General features: G+C 39.0%; 1 protein-coding gene and 1 long non-coding RNA gene across 5 annotated transcripts; both read right to left on the bottom strand.

Moving 5' to 3' along the window:
- Positions 1-304: 304 nt before the first annotated feature.
- Positions 305-12,993, bottom strand: LOC145767554 (mitochondrial 2-oxoglutarate/malate carrier protein-like). 3 transcript variants are annotated; one of them, XM_082579397.1, is made up of 9 exons: positions 12,944-12,993; positions 4,860-4,938; positions 4,484-4,636; positions 3,823-3,950; positions 3,117-3,286; positions 2,523-2,613; positions 1,678-1,777; positions 1,324-1,375; positions 305-1,118 (listed from the first exon to the last, which is right to left on the bottom strand). In XM_082579397.1, the coding sequence occupies exons 2-9, from the start codon at positions 4,919-4,921 to the stop codon at positions 960-962; spliced, it is 915 nt and encodes a 304-aa protein (XP_082435523.1). In that variant the 5' UTR covers positions 4,922-4,938; positions 12,944-12,993; the 3' UTR covers positions 305-959. The 3 variants fall into 3 exon arrangements, with proteins under 3 accessions (XP_082435523.1, XP_082435524.1, XP_082435522.1); XM_082579398.1 differs by lacking the exon at positions 12,944-12,993 and having other exon boundaries at positions 4,856-4,958; XM_082579396.1 differs by lacking the exon at positions 12,944-12,993 and having other exon boundaries at positions 4,860-4,957.
- Positions 12,994-16,833: 3,840 nt separating this feature from the next.
- Positions 16,834-19,521, bottom strand: LOC145767555 (uncharacterized). Of its 2 annotated transcripts, none has more exons than XR_014288805.1 (4): positions 19,083-19,521; positions 18,483-18,602; positions 17,999-18,160; positions 16,834-17,337 (listed from the first exon to the last, which is right to left on the bottom strand). It is a non-coding gene; the product is annotated as an uncharacterized LOC145767555 (long non-coding RNA). The 2 variants fall into 2 exon arrangements; XR_014288804.1 differs by having other exon boundaries at positions 16,834-17,849; positions 19,083-19,520.
- Positions 19,522-19,867: the final 346 nt, after the last annotated feature.

The raw sequence follows: 19,867 nt of genomic DNA, 5'->3' as shown, positions 1-19,867 counted from the left end.
AGGTTCATCACAGTTATGACAAAAATATTTTGATTCTTGCCAAATTCACGCCAAAAATAAAGGATATTACCATTCATTATGATAATACTGGATAGGTCACTACTCACTTTGCCCTGCTTATGTAGTGTGTGATATACTGTGGTTTGTGGACAAAGATTTATGTGTATGTCAACTACGCATCATTTGAAAACAAATTACCGTAACAAATGAAAAATCTTGTTGTTGGTTGAGAAACTGATCAAGTTGCTTTCAATTTTTTTTTTTAATATTAGGCATTTGAAAATCTACGAAGAAAACGAAAAGGTGGTATGAAGCAACTATAATTGTACGCATCAAGCAACTACTTATGCAAAAAAAAAAAACAAAAAAAAAAAAAACGAAATGGTGACAAACTGATTACGTTGGAGTAAGTTCCAGTACATTTTTTTTCTAGAAACATGAAAATTTGTTAATTCGTTTTTCAAAAAGGAATTACAATACTGAGAAAAAGAAACTTTCCAAAAACATCCGCAAGAATCAACACCATCATGTTGTAGGATTGGACATTAAACGCTGCGTTACAATCGTACGTTACTGTATATACCAATGTACCAAGTGTAGTTCTGTCAATTCTTCAGTTTCAACCGTTTCTGGGCAAAGTTTATAACGCTTGTTCAAAATAGATAAATATGATCTACGAGGTTTGTACCTGCACAGTACTTGCAATGTAAATTCATGAGTTATGCATCTGACAGCCATCATGATATAACATTAACTGGTCATCCAAAAAACTTAGTGTGGACTAACGAATTGATTTGACATAATCTATTGATTGTCGACTGACTTTGTTGTAGCACACACAAACACAAAGTGAAATTTGCTGAAATTTAATCTAGTTAAAAAAAAATTCAAAATAAAAGGTTTAAGAGTGATGAGATGTAGTTTGAAAATAAACAATGAGATGAAAGGGAACTGCGGCATTAAGAATCTGTCATCGCATACTTCTTGTAAAATTTGTTCATCTGTTCAAGAAATATGAAAGTAAGTACTGTGTGTGGTCCCAAACGAAAGTAATAGGGGGTAAAACCTTTCCAAAGACTGAAAAACCCTTCATTTCTGACGACCTTCCCAAGAACATCCTGAAAGTTTAAACAAAAACAGTAAAACACGGAATAGAAAGTCAATAAGCAACTTAACCTTAACCTTGAAACAGCAGCTTTCAAGCGAAACGCACAGAATGTGCAAGTTAATAATGGCGGTGGCAATAGCGACAGCTTTCAACGTTCAGGTTTACCAAGTACAAAAGATCGAAACATGATATTTATTAATAAGTGCAGGACTTACAATGGCGCCTTTGTATTCCGGAACACCGTTCACGATTTTCATGTTTTGGATTCTGTGACAGAAAACGTTTTTAATTGGAAGTGATACAGAGAAGTCAAAATCGTGGTTCATGAAATGAAACATTTGAAACCAAAGTGAAACCGAAACCAGCGTTATTGTCCATAAAATTTCGAGAATTGTCTGAAAGAGACGGCACGTATTACCAAAACCATCTACTACAGTGAAACTCACAGTCTGATCAAGTGAATCTCTCTAATACAACTCCTCTTTCCTGGATTATAAAAGTGGTCGCATTATCAAGATTTCCAGCACAAAGCTTAAGCAACTAATCACGTTTCAAGCGTCAAAACCAACCTTGTTTTCGCAATATCGACCGGCATGGAAGCGCAGGTAGTGACAAAGCCACTGATCATACTGGCAACGAAATGGCAGAAGATGTTGTCTTGAAAATAAACTGAAAAAATAAAAAGTTTATGCAAGGTTTCATCTCTTGAAAAGTACAAGAGCTTTCAACATAAAACATGAATCCAAAACCTCTCAAGCTCTATAAGGTGCCAAAACTTTATATATGCTTTAATGCTTTAATTATGTTCAGTTTGCGAAAAAAAGTAATGAGATTTAAATGCGATGTTTAGCAGACACAAAGCATTATAATCATTAGTGAATGTAGTTCAATCTACTCAAAAAGTAATGAGCCCGAAATGTAGATACAAAACTCATGTAGATACAGCAAAAGTTTCGAAAACAAAACTGTTTTCATCTTCAGTGCGAGTAAATGAAGGCAATCCCTGATGACTACTCAAAGTTTTAAATTAAATTGCGACTGACATCAGAAGGGCTCAATTATATATATCGTTCAAAATAATAGTCAGTAATCACAATAATAGTTCATTGACTAAAAACTGCGCCGCCGCGAAGCAAAAATAACATCAGATTGATGTAACTTTTCAACACAACGAATTGCGGAATTCGTGGCAAGCAATGTGACTGTCGTTGATCAAAAACTAAACAGCGAAAAAAATCTTTGGGTAACTGCAAGACCAGAGCTTGCAAGTACTTTTAAAAAGCCAATTTTGGACTGACTTTCTACAAGATAGAAGACGATGTTCTTCCGACGGCTTTACTAATCTATGATCAATGTGTATTTAAAGACAACAATGTCATGCAGTCGCTGCAGATCGACAGCAAGAACAGCAAACCTGTGTTTAGTAGCATTTGCTTGGCTTGCGAATAGGAAGCAAGTTGTGCAGCGTTCACGACGACAGCTCGTCCCATGGTGGGAATGCAACCCTGCCGAGATAAACCCACAATGTACACATTGAGCGAAGGAAAGCCAACATGCAAGGCGTAGATAAGACAAGAGTTCAAGCTATAACGCTGTTCAACCTTGATCGTAAAACCACAAGAGATACGGAAAGCAAATATTTACAATATCTTGTGTGTATTTTATAGCACAGATGAAGAGTCTGTTATTAACGTCGATATAAATAGACCTCTGGCATAATTACACGTTCGTTAATAGAGAAAAGCTCATTTAGTTATAAAACTAGTGCAATTACATAACAGCTAATTTTAAATGAAGGAAATGATATAAAAACAACTTGCTCACAAAACCTTCGATTTGGTGTTTTCTGAATTTTAAATGTGAAATCAACATTTCAGAATTTAAAATAAATTTACTGTTGTGTTTTTCAATTAGATGAATTTTCTCACAATGTACATCCTCTTTGTAAAGCAATAATGAAAATCACTGAACGCCTGTGACATATTAGTGAATGCAACATGACACTCACCCTCCATAGTGTAAACAATCCCTCTTCCTTCGTCATTCTGGCAAGGGCATTGAATACGCTGGTGTAGCCTCTTCTCTGACCTTCAGGCAAGCGGCCGTCTGCTGTCATTCTTATCAGAGACACTTCAGCTGGGGTTCCGACAAAAGCACCCGTTGCACCGGCAGTCATACCTTTGCATTAAAATACACGCTATGAAACTGAAACGTGCGGCTTTTGCGCAACTACTACCGATTGTAATTAAACCTTGCCTTTTAGTAATTGTAGTACTTTGTTGCACACCTGTTGATCATTATATAACTTTTTTTTACAAAACGCTACTAAGGAATTAAACTGAGGAATAGAACCCGTACCAGAATCGGCATTAATTCATGAAATCACTTTAATGCGCTTATGAGGTGAAAACAAAACCAAAACTGTCATGTTTCCAAATGAACACACCTGAACTACATGAAATAAACCACTATTGATACTTTGTTCTTAATCGCTTTATATTTGATTAGTTTCAAACTATGTTTTCCCATCTAGTGACAATGAATGGTTAGGACCATCTCACATTAGAAGAAGGTACCGTAGTTTATGAAAGACAAAGATGAGCAATGAAGCTGAGTGTTTTTACAGCCTAAGTTTGTTTTTGTCACGAAAGATACCAGGCAACTAAAATCAGCAAAAGTAAAATAAGTATTATGATAATTAAAACATACTTTACCTAAAGCCGCTTTCATGAAAAAATTCGGAGGAGTTCCATCTGAGCCAGAAAATTTTTCTAAAAGAATTGTATAAACACCCAAACGTGTAGTGGTGTAGGTTGCTTGTCGCAAAAGTCCGGCTGAAAGTCTGTTTAATAATGTTGTGCTTTAGTGACTTACAGTTACAGCTGTAAACAACTGCGGCAATGGTTTCTCAAATATCTTGTTTTTTTATCATATTCAGACTCATGCCAGGTGGTGGATCATAGGATGACTTAACTTTAGGAAAGCAAGGAAATCTATCTCTGCACTTACTTAGAAGCATGGCAGCAAGTATTTTTTTAAGGCACCATTACATGGTCTTAATGAATGTTACACCAACGACCTTTCAAGAAATGTTCAGATGCTCTTATCCCTTGATCATGTAACCAACAACCATTCTTTGTAATGGGTATTGATGAAAATATCAAGAGATCTCATCAGAGTAACTGAGCTACTTTTCTTTTGTGGATCATCATAACTACCAGACTTTCATAACACACTTAAATAGGCATGATTACATAATATACTCTCGATGGTGGCAAAAATTGCATGAGAATTGTCGATATGGCATCAAACTACTAAAAAGCTACTTGCGAATCATTACACACAACATTGAAGGTACTAAAAATGCAAATATACCCTGTGTAGACCCCGATAATGCCTTCACTGCGTAATATAGTGGTGACAGCATGGAAACTGTTTCGATACATCTTTTGCTTGCCGCCTTCTCCACTTAATTGCAAGCGATTCTTCACTAAGTCTAATGGTTGAACAAACAGAGTTGCTCCCATTCTGTAAATAAAAACCAAAAAATTAAGTTTTGAAAATCTGTAAAACGTATAAACTATGCAGATTGATAACATTTTATTAACAATAAAAGGAAGCAATGTACACTAAAAATGCACGCACGGATAATACCCATTTCCTACACAAAAGCAATAGCATGTTACATGAGTGGAGTAAAAGCTGCCGACACCGTACGTCCAAACAACATAAGGAGTAAAGCCATACCTACCCAGCCGAACCACCAAATAAGAATTTGTAACGCTTCGGGATAATTTTTTCTTGATTAGACATTATTCAGTGTATTTTTCCTAGTAAATATAGAATCTCTGTGAAAAAATTGTGTCTTTAAACCAACAGCTTAGATAACATTTCCCAAACAAAACCGTTTGCACAGTTTTCAAGAAAACAAGCTGACAATAAAACTGTTTCTGAAACTCAATCATGTTTAAGGTTTTAATCAAATAAAACTGAGAATCATAATCTAGGAGGGTATTACCTACTCCTGTAAGGTGCAAGAATGCTGATAGCAGAATTATCAGGGTTAATTATAAAATGGAACTAAGAACAGATTTACTGAGAATTTAATCACACTACAAAGCAGTGGCTCCTGGGGGGGAGATTTCATGATTTTAGGTGAGGACACAAATCATACTCTATAATGGGGAAAATACAATACAATATAAAACACATTATTTAATGTGTTCTTTATACATGAGAATACTTTATATACAATTATACATGGGTATACTTTATCAACCATATGAATAAGGAGTTGCAAGAACTGGTTATGGTGGTCATTTCACAAGAGTATCTACAAAGAAAAAAGTTAAGAATCACTGGCATCAAATCTTTGAAATGAGAACAATCTGCATGTATAGGTTCTTTTCAATTCTATAGTATTTGTTTGAAAAAAGGGGTTATTCTTAGTTTATTGAGCAGATGGTTTCGAAGTCATAATAGACATGCCAGTAATCCAGTATCTCTTACCTAATATAATTCAATTATGCTAAACCTACGGTATTTGCCTTGGCAATAGTTCATTTCATTTGAAGTGTGAATTTAAGAAAATTATCGAGCATAGTAAACAAACGTTTATATGCCATGTTAATTGACACTAACAAGATTTAAGTGTTTTTTTTATAGTGTTGGAATTGAGAATTTTACTTGGTGAATTTTTGTTTATAAACAAGGGGACGGAATGGCTCATTTTGAAAAATCCGATTTGGAGAGGCTGATTCGGAGAAATTCCAATCTGGAGACCACGATTTTCTGAGAGAACCAATTCGGTGATTTTTTAAATCCAGCAACGGCTTCTGTATATTTAGAGAATTTGTTGGGATCTGTTGAGTAGGCAGTTTTTGTGTTTATTTTCCAACACCCATGCAAACGAGAAAGTTATACTTTCAGTGAGGTAGATGAAAATTAGCTGATATCTAGCAGGTATATACTACGGTACAGCGATATCTAGCAATTTTAGTTTAGACATTTTCGCTGAGGCTTCAGTTGATAAACTACTATTGTTAATCATGAAACGCCGTTTGACAATTTATATTTATATTTTTTTTGCTGAGACATTATTCGATTAACCTCTATTTATATAACCTCTATTTATATTTATATTAACCTCGATTAACCTTCTTCTAGTAATTTTTGTCAAAATCCTGGTGGAAGCATTGTAAATCAAGAACTGCGACACAATTAAACCACATTAACCCATAAAAGCAGGAGATATGTCACAATGCCCACTTGGATCAGCAGTAACTTTTATCGCAAATTGTCCATTGTTTATTCATTGTTACGTATTTAAATAATTCTTATAAAACACTTCGTCACAAATGTGGTCTATTCGAAGATCAACAGTTTGGATTTTAGGAATAGCCTACTGACATTCTGCAATACAAAAATGCATAAGCAAGCTGAATCGTCTTCAGATTTACACTTTTGTTAAGATTTTGCTGATGAATTTAATTTACCATGCGGAGAAAATCGAGGCAAAGTGCTTTTTCCACAAGGACAAAATAACACAGGTTATCTAAATCTATCACCAAAAAACACGACACACTTTTTATAATCCATAAAATACCTTGACTTTTCGACAAAATATTACGTTTGGGTCTGAAATTGACAAAATATTATGTTTGGGTAACTGGTAATAAAATAAATAAAAATGGCCCTAATTGTAAGCTTCTTCGTCATATGAGCTGTTCTTCTGGACTATATGTTTGGGCATGATGTCATTAGCCACTCGACAGTCTCGTCATCCAGGGTCTTCAGTCCAGGCGCTCCATGTGGTGGTTGATGGATTGGGCAGTCATGGACGACATGATCTACTGTCTGGTCTGTGGCGCCACACTCGCATCCCGGTGAGGGAGCCAGGCCCCATTTGCACATGTCTGAACGAAAGCGACCGACGCCGGTTCGTAGGCGGTTAAGCCGGACCCATGCAAGTCTTGCGAGGGACATTCCCGGAGGGTGGGGATCGACGTCGGGTAGGAAATCACGGAGTCGGGAGGTGTTGTTTTGCCACTCCATGTTCCATGTGTAGTTCGTCCAGTGTGCCGCACTTATTCCAAGATCTTCAACGTTGTTCAGAAGCTGTCGTGCGGCGGGCACAAAAGGGCGTTTTGATTTCAGTCGCTGCTGTCCTCCAGGTAGGCGCTGGAATGTACTGTGGAGGAGGTGGTCGGGGTCCAGTGCGCGACAAGCAAGAGAAATCATGGCTCCTTTACGGTAAAGCTCAGCAGGTTGGATGCCTGCAAGGATGGGAAGGCAGTCCGTTGGAGTGGGACGCAGGCATCCAGTCACAGTGCGTAGTGCGTCATTGATGGCGGTGTCAATGTGGCGGGTGTGAGAGCTGCGGCACCACACTGGTGCGCAGTACTCAGCGGTAGAATGGACAAGGGCCAAGGTAGCTGGGATCAGCTCCCCAACCGGAACCCGCCAGCCGCCTCAAAAGTGCAACGCGCGCAGATAGTTTTTTGCGCAGTGACTCCAGGTGTCGTCGGTACGTGAGTGACCTGTCCAGGGTTACGCCGAGGTAGGTGGGTTCGGCGCAGTAGGGGAGGTGTTCGTCATCGGTGGTAATGTTGATCTCACGTTTTGCTTCCTTGTTGTTTAGGTGGAAGGCCGCCGACACTGTCTTTGCCTTGCTGAGCTGTAGCTTCCATTTCTGGAGATATGTTGATATAGTTGACATGTCCTGGCTTAGGTTCCTCTCCATTGACTGCCAATCTCCGGCTGGATGCAGGAGAGCCAGATCGTCTGCATAAGCATACTTCCTGGAGATGGTGTCAGGCAGGTCATAGATGTAAGTGATAAAGAGGAGGGGAGCCAGGACAGAGCCCTGTGGGACGCCGTTCCTGAGTTGACGTAGTCTACTTTGTCGGCCGCTACCGGTGGAAAGGGTAAAGTTGCGGTTTTGCACAAGTTCCATAATCATATAAACCATGTGCCTGTCAGGAAGGAGACGGAGTAGTTTGCAGGTAAGGCTGCTGTGCCATACAGTGTCGTAGGCAGCCGTGAGATCGACAAACAGGGCGCCAGCCTTCTTTTTTGCCGAGAAGCTGTCCTCGATGTCTTGGGTCATCAGAGTGACCTGGTCTACAGTTGATCTTCCGTGGCGAAAGCCGGCTTGTTCCCGAGGGAGCTGAGGGTCTATTATCGGTTCGACACGGGCGTAGATAAGTCTTTCGAGTATCTTGAAGGGGATACAGAGCAGAGAGATGGGACGATAGCTCTTCGGATCCCCTGGGGGCTTCTTCGGCTTTGGGACTGCAACCACTAGGGCTCTTCTCCAGATTCTTGGGATGCGCAGGTGACACAAGCAGCAGGAAAGGAATTCTTTTAACCAGGACCTCATAGAGGGGGCAGCTTGGAGTATTAGTTCCGGGCATAGGTGGTCAAGGCCCGGGGATTTGCCTGGCTTTAGGTGCTGGAGGGCGGAGGCAAATTCTTCTGGGGTAAACTCACCAGAGATGTTGCCCTCGACAGGTGTTGGGACCTTCCTAGGGTTGTAAAGGGGTGGAAAGTTTCCGGGAATTTTGGAAACTTTCCGGGAATTTTGAAGGACCCGGGAATATTGGGGAATTTTCATTTGGCATTTATTATGTTTAAAAAATTTGTTAAATATTTCATCAATTAGAAAAAAATATCAAAAACCTATTTTAAGCATTTTTTATTTTCTTTAATTATTCTAAACACTAATTTGGTGTTAATTAAGAATGAGGCTTATTATGCATACTTTTTCAATATTTAAAAAAATACTGATCATATTTGGGAACACTCATACCAAGGTCCGCAATACGCTCGCAAATGAAAGGGTGGAAAAATTAGTATCAGTCAGGTCAAACTTGGCATTGTTTGAGCCCTGTGAAGACAAGTCAACTCAAATTGAAGTTGACTCTGAAGTCGGTGACGCTGCCAGAACAGTCATTAGTACGGTACATCATCTGAAGAAGCCGAGCAGGAGGAGATGCTAACCGGCAGCAACTAGAACAACGACTTTGTAACTGACTCAGTATTGTTTTTCTTTGTAAAAAACAGATTGGTGATAATTCATTTTTGGAGTTATTAAACTAAACCATGTGTTTGTATGTTCTTAAGTATTTTAGTTATACATAGTACTTTTATTCTGAACACTATAAAGCCATTATTTTTCTGTTTCAACATCAAATTGAGATTGTTTTGAATGTTTCCGAAAATTCCCCAAAATTCCCGAAAATTCCCGTTAATTCCCAAAATTTCCATGGAAACTTTCGGCTCTGAAAATTCCCGGGAATTTTGCAACCCTAGACCTTCCAGAGGTCCGTCATTTCCTTGAGGACGGACTTGTCTGATTCACGGTCTCTCGTTCTGTGCACTCCATTTTTCACAAGTTGTGAGGCGATGGCATTTGCTGAAATGGGGCATTGGCGACGAGAGGCACGTGGTCTGCCAGTGAGGTTGTTGAGTGTACTCCAAGCTGTGCGGCTGGAGTGCGTGAAGTCGATTGAGTCTATGGCTTCTGTCCAGTGCTTCTTCCTCTTTGAATCCAATCTTGCCAGCAGGGCTGTTGCTGAGTTGGTGGTGGCGGTACCCTGGGGTGAACGGAGGAAGTCGCGGTAAAGCCTGTCGCACTCCACATCCCAGCAAGGTATGTAGTTTTTCCGTCGACCTCGCGGGATGGAGTCTTTTGCCGCAGATATGATTGCATCACAGAAGTCCTGGTAGGCTTCATCCACTTTGATGGTGTGTGGGGATGGGAGGTACTGCGTAGCTTCGTTTGTGAGGAAGCTGTAGTATTCCCAATCGGCCTTTCTGAAGTTCCATCGCTTGACAGGCTTGCTCGGAATAGGTGTGGCAAGCAAGGGGGCAGTGATTAGCGAGGGTCGGTGTTGAGACCTTGGGAACTTCTCTAACACACGTCTGTCCGGCTGGCGATCATCGGGGTTATCACTTGCGAAAGCCAGGTCTGGTTCCAACGACCGGAGTGGAAGCTCGGTGCGCCCTTAGGATCGTATAAGAGGGCGAGGTTGTTGTTGGTTGCCCAAGCGGCCAGACTATCTCTGTCGTTGTTGATGGAGTTGTACCCCCAGTCAGTGTGGTGGCAGTTAAAATCGCCAGCGTAGAGGCTGGGGTGGGGGAACACTGGGATGGCTGTTGATGTTATCCGCGAAGGTGGGGGCTTGTAGACATTGACGATGTTGTAGCCTGCTACATCTACACAAAGCCACTCGATCTCCGATTGAGCTTGGGATTGGTCAACCAAGGACCAGCTCAGCCGATCATGGACAAACGTGGCGAGGCCGTGTTTCCTGCTGCAGGTTGCGCCTGCGAGTGTGAAGTTGGTTATTACCAACTTATCTACAGATGTACAGTGAGTCTCCTGGAGGAGGAGGTTGGGGGCTTGATGCTTGGTGGCCAGGTGCTCGATGATGTTGAGCTTGCTGGCCGTGATGCCCTCGGTGTTCAGCTGCAGCACGGTGGGTCGTCGGTACTTTTCGACAGTGCGAGCACTGCCGTGCCCTGAAAAGGGCATTTTCCTACCCACCCTGCGCTGAACAGTCTCATTAGCTCTTGTTTGACAAGCTTCGTTTCGCATACGTATTTTGTATAATTTTGTATGTTACTGACGGGGGGGACCACGTGAAGGTGCTTGTCTTCCTTCCCCTTGTTAATTGTAAGCTAATTCCTATAAATAAACATTAAACAGATGCTGCTAAAAGATTTTAAAATCTTCAAAAAAAGGTTCTTCCGAAAAAACTGTCTCCTAGTTGGGATTTCTCCGATCTGAATAGTACCATAGTAGACTGAAAAGGGGATGTGGCCATGTTGTCTAAACAATAAAGCTTTGGTAGAGAGTTTGCTTTGTTGAACCATAAACAAACCAAATAATGTAACTTTAGTGGGTTTTACATGTTTTACTACAAAGAGATATATATATACAACATGATTAAAAAATCAACTTAAACATTTTCGACACATACACATGTCTGTTAAAAATTTGTGCTTGTAAAAACGGTTAATTGATATCATGTTTTTACATTCACTCAAGTAAAAACAATGCAAACAATGATCTTCGCCTTTTTGCGAAACTTTTATTAGCAATATTTGCCTTGTTTGTGAAAAAAATACGAGTAAAGAGAAAAACGTTTCACATCCAAACGCAAGTGGAGAAAAAAGTTTGAAATACTAGCAGAGAGGAAAAATTTTGGCTTGTGGAAGCCGTCGACCAAACATGTCCTAAAGGACAAATAGAATTATTTTTAAAGATTTTTTAAGGAAACACCGAAATATAATAAAATTTCACCTAGAACTTGTTTTCCATTATGTTGAAATGGCAGTTTAAATTCGTTTTCAATATCATTTTGACTTCACAAGGAATAGTAGTGGGCTACCGACACCGTACGGACGTACCGTACTTGAATAGAACTTTCTAGTGTCAGTTTAAGACAAAATTAGAGCATGACTGCTACTTTTAGTTCAAGTAGAAGTAGCATGTTACTTTTCATACACTGGTAGACTTGCCAAGTAGCAGGAGTGTCCTTCTTTTGGCATATTGTAGTGGTATCTCAAGCTCACTAGCACTTTTAAAGTAGCAGATACATTGCATACAGTACCTTTGCTGGTTTGTTTATACAAGTGCCCCAGCTTTTCTTTAGATCAGTGGTTCTTAACTTTTGTCCTTGTTGGCTTGGCACCACCTTGAAGCCAACAACAAGTTCTTGCACCCCCTTCTAGAATTACTTAAAAGTAATGTTGTTCTCATGGGTAAATAACAAAACCATAGTGTTTCTCTAATCCTTACCGGTATTCATATATTTGAATAAAATATCACAATATGATGCTCCCCATACGGGGGATCTGAAAATTGCGTTTTTTATGTTTTGTGTTTCTATTCATGTCTGCGATTTAACGACGCCTGTTCTCGTATTATGAAGGTTGGTGGCCAACAATCTTCTATTCTGTAATGGCATTCTCCATTCTACAAGTCACTAAGATAGCAAAAGACCCAATCATGTCACTAAGATAGCAAAAGACAGAACGACGTCGAATTCTGCCTTATAAATTGTCAGCAGTTGGCTCCGAAGCTACCGTTATTTATGTGAAAAATGCAAAATAGTTTCTCTGTAGTAGTAGCTCAGCGACGTTTTTGCTGTTGTTTCCTGTTGATGATGGCATCAAATCGTGTTGTGCTGACTAATACTCGCATGTCAAGGGTCGAATCAATGTTTGTTTTTTTTATAGGGAAGCAGGCAGGAATATCATGATTCCCTAATAATCCTTTATAACCAACCCTAATCATTCAGCATTCTCGCACCCCCTAGAAACAGCTCTCGCACCCCCGGTTAAGAACCACTGCTTTAGACCAACCGGTCAATGCTGACACATTTTTTTGAGACCTTTGCGCTCTATCACAAGCGCCCCGTTAGCTCAGTTGCCCCGTTAGTACAGTCCGCCCTGATACCGTAGCTCAGTTGGTTAGCGCGTCACTTCTGGAACGAAGAAGCTTCAAGATTAAGCGGCGCTGGTTCGACTCTTGGGGTGTGCACTTGAGCAATGCATGTTAAGGACTGCCCTCCACTCCATTCAGTAGCATCTAATAGATGGAATAATTCCCGGCAACAAGACTTCAACAATCGGAAAACTTCACTCTGTCACTCTCGGTGACCGGGCCTGTGTCAGTGATTCAAAGCCTCTACAAGTATGCAAAACTGCCAGTGATTAAGCTCTGCAAGAAGCTTTCAAAGTCCGAGGATAAAGTTCCAATCAATCAATCCACGACTTGCTCAAGTCAACATTAAAAAACTTATTTTGCATTTTTGCTTACTTTACTGTACTTTGCAATGCAGAATTTGTAGTGCAGTGTATCAAAGTTGCCAGAGCCTACAAAATTGGGTGCAAGTATAGAATCCGCCACCTTGGTCAATATGACGTCACAAAACGGACGCAACTACTACATAAAGGGTGAAAAAAAGGATGCTGAAAAGCAGCGGAATGAAGGTGACAAAGCGGAATGGATATGGATTTTTTGAAAATTTTATTGTGTTTCTACAATAAAAACATTAAACCAACGTCGAGTGTTGAATATAACTACCTAGAATGACATAAAATTTACCAAATTGCATCAATTCAGCTAAAAATTTACCCAATTAAACTTTAAAATAAAAAATATGAAACGTTTGCAACTAAATGTGTTGTAGCTATCTAATTTCAGCTCGCATTTTAATTTTTACAATAAAAGTACCAATCTAACGCAACTGCAAAGAGTATGTCTTGTTTTATGCACCTGGAAAGTTTCAGGTTTATATCTTATCTACAAAACGGGCAATCGTCGTTCAAACGTAGACGCTCGGCGACACTTTTTTCCAATGCATTGTAAAGGCGAATCGATCCTTATTCAGTATAAGCCACCCCCTGTTTGCTGTGATCGGTAAATAGTGCTTCCACTAAACTTGCTGTAGTTTTCTCGTTTCTGCTCAGATTTTAACAACTTTGCCATCGTTGGAAAGCACGATCATACATCTACACGAATCAATTAAACAGTAGCACAAAATAGGCACTAGCTTTATCTTGTGATAACTTAAACTTCACCAACTTGTAACGATTCTCAGCAATTTAATTTTTGCAATAAAATCATTAAATTTTTGTAAACTAAAAGAATATGTCTTGCTTTATGCACATGAAAACTTTCAGGTTTATATCTTATCTACAAAACTGGCAATCTCGTTCAAACGTATCTGCTCGGCGACACTTTTTTCCAATGCATTGTAAAGGCGAATCGATCCTTATTCAGTATACGCCACCGCCTGTTTGCAGTGATCGGTAAATAGTGGTTCAACTAAACTTGCTGTAGTTTTCTTGTTTCTGCTCGGATTTGAACAATTTTGCCATCGTTGGAAAGCACAATCATACATCTACCCGAATCAATTAGCTAAAAATCCAAAACAAGTACTATCTTTTTCTTGTAATAACTTAAACTTCACCAACTTGTACCGATTCTCAGCAATTTAATTTTTACAATAAAATCATTAATATTTTACAAATTGAAAGAGTATGTCTTGCTTTATGCACATGAAAACTTTCAGGTTTATATCTTAACTACAAAACTGGCAATCGTCGTTCAAACGTAGCCGCTCGGCGACACTTTCTTCCAATGCATCGTAAAGGCGAATCGATTCTTATTCAGTATACGCCACCGCCTGTTTGCAGTGATCGGTAAATAGTGGTTCAACTAAACTTGCTGTAGTTTTCTTGTTTCTGCTCGGATTTGAACAATTTTGCCATTGTTGGAAAGCACAATCATACATCTACACGAATCAATTAGCTAAAAATCCAAAACAAGTACTATCTTTTTCTTGTAATAACTTAAACTTCACCAACTTGTACCGATTCTCAGCAATTTAATTTTTACAATAAAATCATTAATATTTTACAAATTGAAAGAGCATGTCCTGCTTTATGCACCTAAAAAGTTTCAAGTTTATATCTTATCTACAAAACTGGCAATCGTCGTTCAAACGTAGCCGCTCGGCGACACTTTTTTCCAATGCATTGTAAAGGCGAATCGATCCTTATTCAGTATAAGCCACCGCCTGCTTGCTGTGATCGGTAAATAGTGCTTCTACTAAACTTGCTGTAGTTTTCTCGTTTCTGCTCGGATTTTAACAACTTTGCCATCGTTGGAAAGTAAAATTATATATATACCCGAATCAATTAAATGCAAGCACAAAGTAAGTACCAGATTTATCTTGTGATAACACAAACTTCACCAATTTGTACCGGTACTCAGCAATTTACTTTATACAAGAAAATCATTAATATTTTACAAATTGAAAGAGCATGTCTTGCTTTATGCACCTGAAAAGTTTCAGGTTTATATCTCATCTACCAAACAGGCAATCGTCGTTCAAATTTAACCGCCCAGCGAAGCTTTTTTCAATGCATCGTAAAGGCGAATCGATCCTTATTCAGTATACGCCACCGCCTGTTTGCAGTGATCGGTAGGCTAAATAGTGCTTCCACTAAGCGTGCGGTAGTTTTCTCGTTTCTGCTCGGATTTTAATAATTTTGCCATCGTTGGAAAGCAAGAGCATACATCTACACGAATCAATTGGCTACAAATCCAAAACAAATACCATTTTTTTCTTGTGATGACTTAAACTTCACCAACTTGTACCAATTCTCAGCAATTTACTTTATACAATAAAATTATTAAACTTTTGCAAATGGAAAGAGTATGTCTTACTTTATTTACATGAAAAGTTTCAAGTTTATATCTTATCTACAAAACTGGCAATCGTCGTTCAAACGTAACATTTTTTGGTAATAGAGCTAAGTCGCTATGTTTTCTTGTTGCGAATTCCTGGTTGAGATATTTGAATGTTTGGTATTGGCAAAACTCGCTCTTTTAATGCAGTTTCGTTTAAAATTAAGCAAACTTTGTTTTAGAGACGTAAAGACTGAAAGCATCATTTTCAATATCGTGACGTCACACGTGTGCTAAAGGGGGGGTTGTAACCCCCAACCCCCCCCCCCCCTTGGCTACAGAACTGGTAGGAAAGCTATGAGCTACCCTCCAAACAATCCCAATTCAAAGGGTTTAAATTGTGTCGCGTGTTCTTTGAACTAGACAAATGACAAAAACGGCTAGCATCTTGCTCTTTTCCTAGATGTGAGATGTATCAGTGTTGTCCAAATACGAAGGACGATTGCTCGCTTTATAGATAAGACATAAACCTGAACTTTTCAGTTGCATGAAGCAAGACATACCCTTTCAATTTGCTAAAGTTTAATGATTTTATTGTAAAAATTAAATTGCTGAGAATCGGTACAAATTGGTGAAGTTTAAGTTATTACAAGATAAAGTTAGTACTTGTTCTGGATACGTAGCCAATTGATTCGTGTAGATGTATGATCTTCCTTTCCAACGATGGCAAAATTGTTAAAATCCAAGCAGAAACGAGAAAACAACCGCAAGTTTAGTGGAAGCACTATTTACCGATCACAGCAAACAGGGGGTGGCGTAGCCTATACTGAATAAGGATTGATTCGCCTTTACAATGCATTGAAAAAAAGTGTCGCTGGGCGGTTAAGGTTGAAGGACGATTGCTCGTTTGGTAAATGAGATATAAATCTGAAACTTTTCAGGTGCATAAAGCAAGACATACTGTTTCCATTTGCAAAAATTTAATGATTTTATTGTAAAAATTGAACTGCTGAGAATCGGTACAATTTGGTGAAGTTTAAGTTATCACAAGATAAAGTTAGTACGGTACTTACTTTGTGCTTGTGTTTAATTGATTCGGGTAGATATATAACTGTACTTTCCAACGATGGTAAAATTGTTAAAGTGCAACTGCACGATTGAATTAACATAGGCTAGAATCCATTGCCAAGACATCTGGAACCTGTTGAATAACTCACTTCCTTACAATTGAGGCCCACAGTCGAGAAACCGATCCTTTTCTCACGCTCTCAAGCGCTTCTCTCTCACGCTACCTGGAAGTAGCAAACTCGTCAACGCCACCTAGCGATATGACGTCAGTTGGAGTCGAGACCAAACTAGCCGAGATAGGCTTGGTTGCTACTGAATGCGCAAATTTATAAGGCATCCATAGTGAAGACGCATCTTTCAGCCAGCATTATACAAATTTAGTTGTTCATGCTTGTGTGCCAGGAGTGGTTTGCGAAGCCCATCGCCGAAGGCTAGTTTCGTAGATTACAACAGCCAAACTTGGTTATATCGAAAATATGTTGTATTGTACGGTATTGCAGGACATAGTACAGTCGACTATCATGCGATAACGCTTTAGCATTCATTGGGACTGTCTTCGGCGGTGTTGACATCTCCGTTCTATAAAAATAATCTAGATGAAGCTAAAAAAAGACTAGAATAAGCCAAATTGAAGCAGAAATAAAGTAAAAGGATAAACCAACATACAATACTGATGACAAATCACATTACGACACACAAATCGAAAACAAACCAAACCAAAGAACACCAAATCTAAAAATAAACGAAACGGTTGCAATAAACCAGGTTAAACCAAGACTAAAATGTTAACACTGGTCTTTGGAACCCAGCATAGTCTCCATCGTCACTGGGATACTTTCTGCGGATAAATGACACAATGCAGGATGGCAGCACGACTCTGTTGGACTTGCCCAGAACTTCTCCATCTAACAGCCACTCCAGCACCTGCCTATAGGCGACCAGCCTGAATTGCCTGGGAAATGTAACAGCAAGTCGTTTAATAATGAATGGAACAATTACGCAACCAGCTCTTGAAAGGCTGTTGAACAATGAACAGTAAACAAGCTCAAGTGAACGCACTCATAAGAAAAAGAGATGTCAATAGAAATGTAAACCTAATAGCCTACAAGGCAATGAAGGAATATACTTCATATACTGGTTCCACCCATATGCAAATGGATATGTTTTAAGAGCATACTAGATATGCCGGTTATAACATGCAATTGTTATACTACTAAGGTAACTCTACAATACTCCACCAATCTTTTTGACTATTTTATTTCAAATATTGCTGCCCTTCAATTGTTGTGTCCCACGACTTCTCGGATAGTTCATATTCAGATGACAGATAGAAAAATGAAGAATGAGCAGATGCATCTCTATTTTTAAGTGGGGTAGAAGATGCAACTGGCTTAACCAGACTGGAAAGCAACATTGTTTCAGTGTTCGTGCCCACGGTATTTCGTCCAAACCACGTTTGGGTACCTGTTGAGAACTAATGCTGTAGTAGTGGCACAATAGACTGTTATGAGTAGTTGTAAATAAGCAAAAAGAAACATTTTAACATTGACTGCAGAATCAATCAAACTTTAAAAAAAAGATAGCAGATAAGCACTTATTGATAGGTGACTCACCAACAGATCGCTTTGTAGTCTGCTCCTGTTTAAATGAAACCTGACAAGCCTTGGATTGGAAAGATGCTGTTTCACACCGGGTGGAAACATCCGAATGACTCACTTGAAAACTCGCAGCTAACCATTTGTTTGTCAACATCCGCATTCCGCAACCTCCAATACCTAATATGTATTGTAAAGTACACTTTGCTTTATTAACAACCATTGAAGATTATAACGTTTTGAAATTGGTACCATGCCAGTATTAGATGCACTTGAATTGTACATAAGAGATTAATGCAACAGCATTATGCGGTGATTTTGACTACTGGGTAATTTACAAAAAAAAAAAAGAAATATGACAGAACGATAAACCCCTCGGCCACCACCAGAGATAAAAGAGGAGGACATCACCCGTAACTGAATACAAGCAGCACATTAGATTGAACCTGTAGCCTATATTAATTATGTTGGTTCATCAATACAACAATGCAAGGCTACATACTGTCATCTCATCATGCATAGCAACGTCAATGGAATCTTCAGCAGCAGTCGGCACAGCTTGTTGAGATGCAGTGGTTTTACTTTTCTTGGTCGAACCCGCACCCATTTCATCATTCATGGCCTACAAAAAATTGACAATTAATATCAGATTACTGTATGTCTCACACACCTCCTGAACACATATGAAGACCTGGGTAGCACAATTGTAGTTTGGGCAACATTGAATTATGATCAGATTATGAATCCCACTAGCTACATTCTGTAAAAGTTAGGAAAGAAAACAATCTGGACATCAAATTTGTATAAAAAATTGCTAAGCCACATATTCTGAGCCAAAAGTTGTTAATCCCAATTGAGAGATAAAAGGTGTTATGTCAAAGTAAGTACCGTAAGCAACACAGTAAGTTTTGCAACCTTGCTGTTTTGCAAGGTTGTGATCTGTTGTACGGTAATTAGACTATAACAGTGGTACCGGTATTACATAACTACTTAATCGTTTTGAGCAGATGGCACATTGTATGTTCATAAAATTTAAAACAAGTAGGCCTAAAAACATTACATAGGATATGCAGCCTATAGCTTCTATTGTGTAACTACAAACCTTCACTATTGTCCGCTTTTGCATTCGATGATCTCTATCCAGCTTAGATGCAGTAGCATCAGACGTACCGGTAGCAGAAGTACATTTTATGGTGGGAACAGCAGATTTCTTCAGAATGTAACGTTTGCAAAATCCCATATTAACTTCAAAATAATTTTCAAAATCCTGCTCAAGAAAGTGATTTGAGCAGATAACACTGGTAGGGAAGGGTCCATTCCATTTGCGGACTTGATGAGCAAACTTGCACCAGTTAATTCGCAAACGTTAATTGTTAGGGAAGGCAAAAATGTCACCTTTGCACCAGAAACAAATGTTGTGTGATAGATAGAGCAAATTTTCACCATTTTAAATGTTTGGCTCAGAACTACAATAATCTAAGAAACGAAGTTGCAAGAGAAATGTTTTGTTTTAAAAGTTTTATATATTTGAACTAAAGACTTGAAGCTTACAAGAATGTCACATAACATTGGTTAAGATGTACCGTACCTTTCCTTGCATGGCCTATGACAGCTTTGGTCTGTCCCTTCACCAACAATTTCAGGTGCTGGTTTAGGATCGGCCGCCTTGGTTAGTGACGTCACAAAAATCTGTGACGTCATGCAAAAAAACGCAACTACTTTTAGGAAGGGTGCAAAAACGCGGAATAGAAGTAAAAGCGGAATGCCTATTAATTTTTAAATATTTGTAGGCATTATTATTGATCTAGCGCTAACTTAAACTGTTACTATTTTGTACCAATTCTCAGCAATTCATTTTTACAATAAAAATACTTGCTTTATTAACGT

This window comes from Aplidium turbinatum, chromosome 3 (assembly GCF_918807975.1).
Source record: "Aplidium turbinatum chromosome 3, kaAplTurb1.1, whole genome shotgun sequence".
NCBI lineage: Eukaryota > Metazoa > Chordata > Ascidiacea > Aplousobranchia > Polyclinidae > Aplidium > Aplidium turbinatum.
This window is presented reverse-complemented; position numbering and strand designations above follow the sequence as displayed.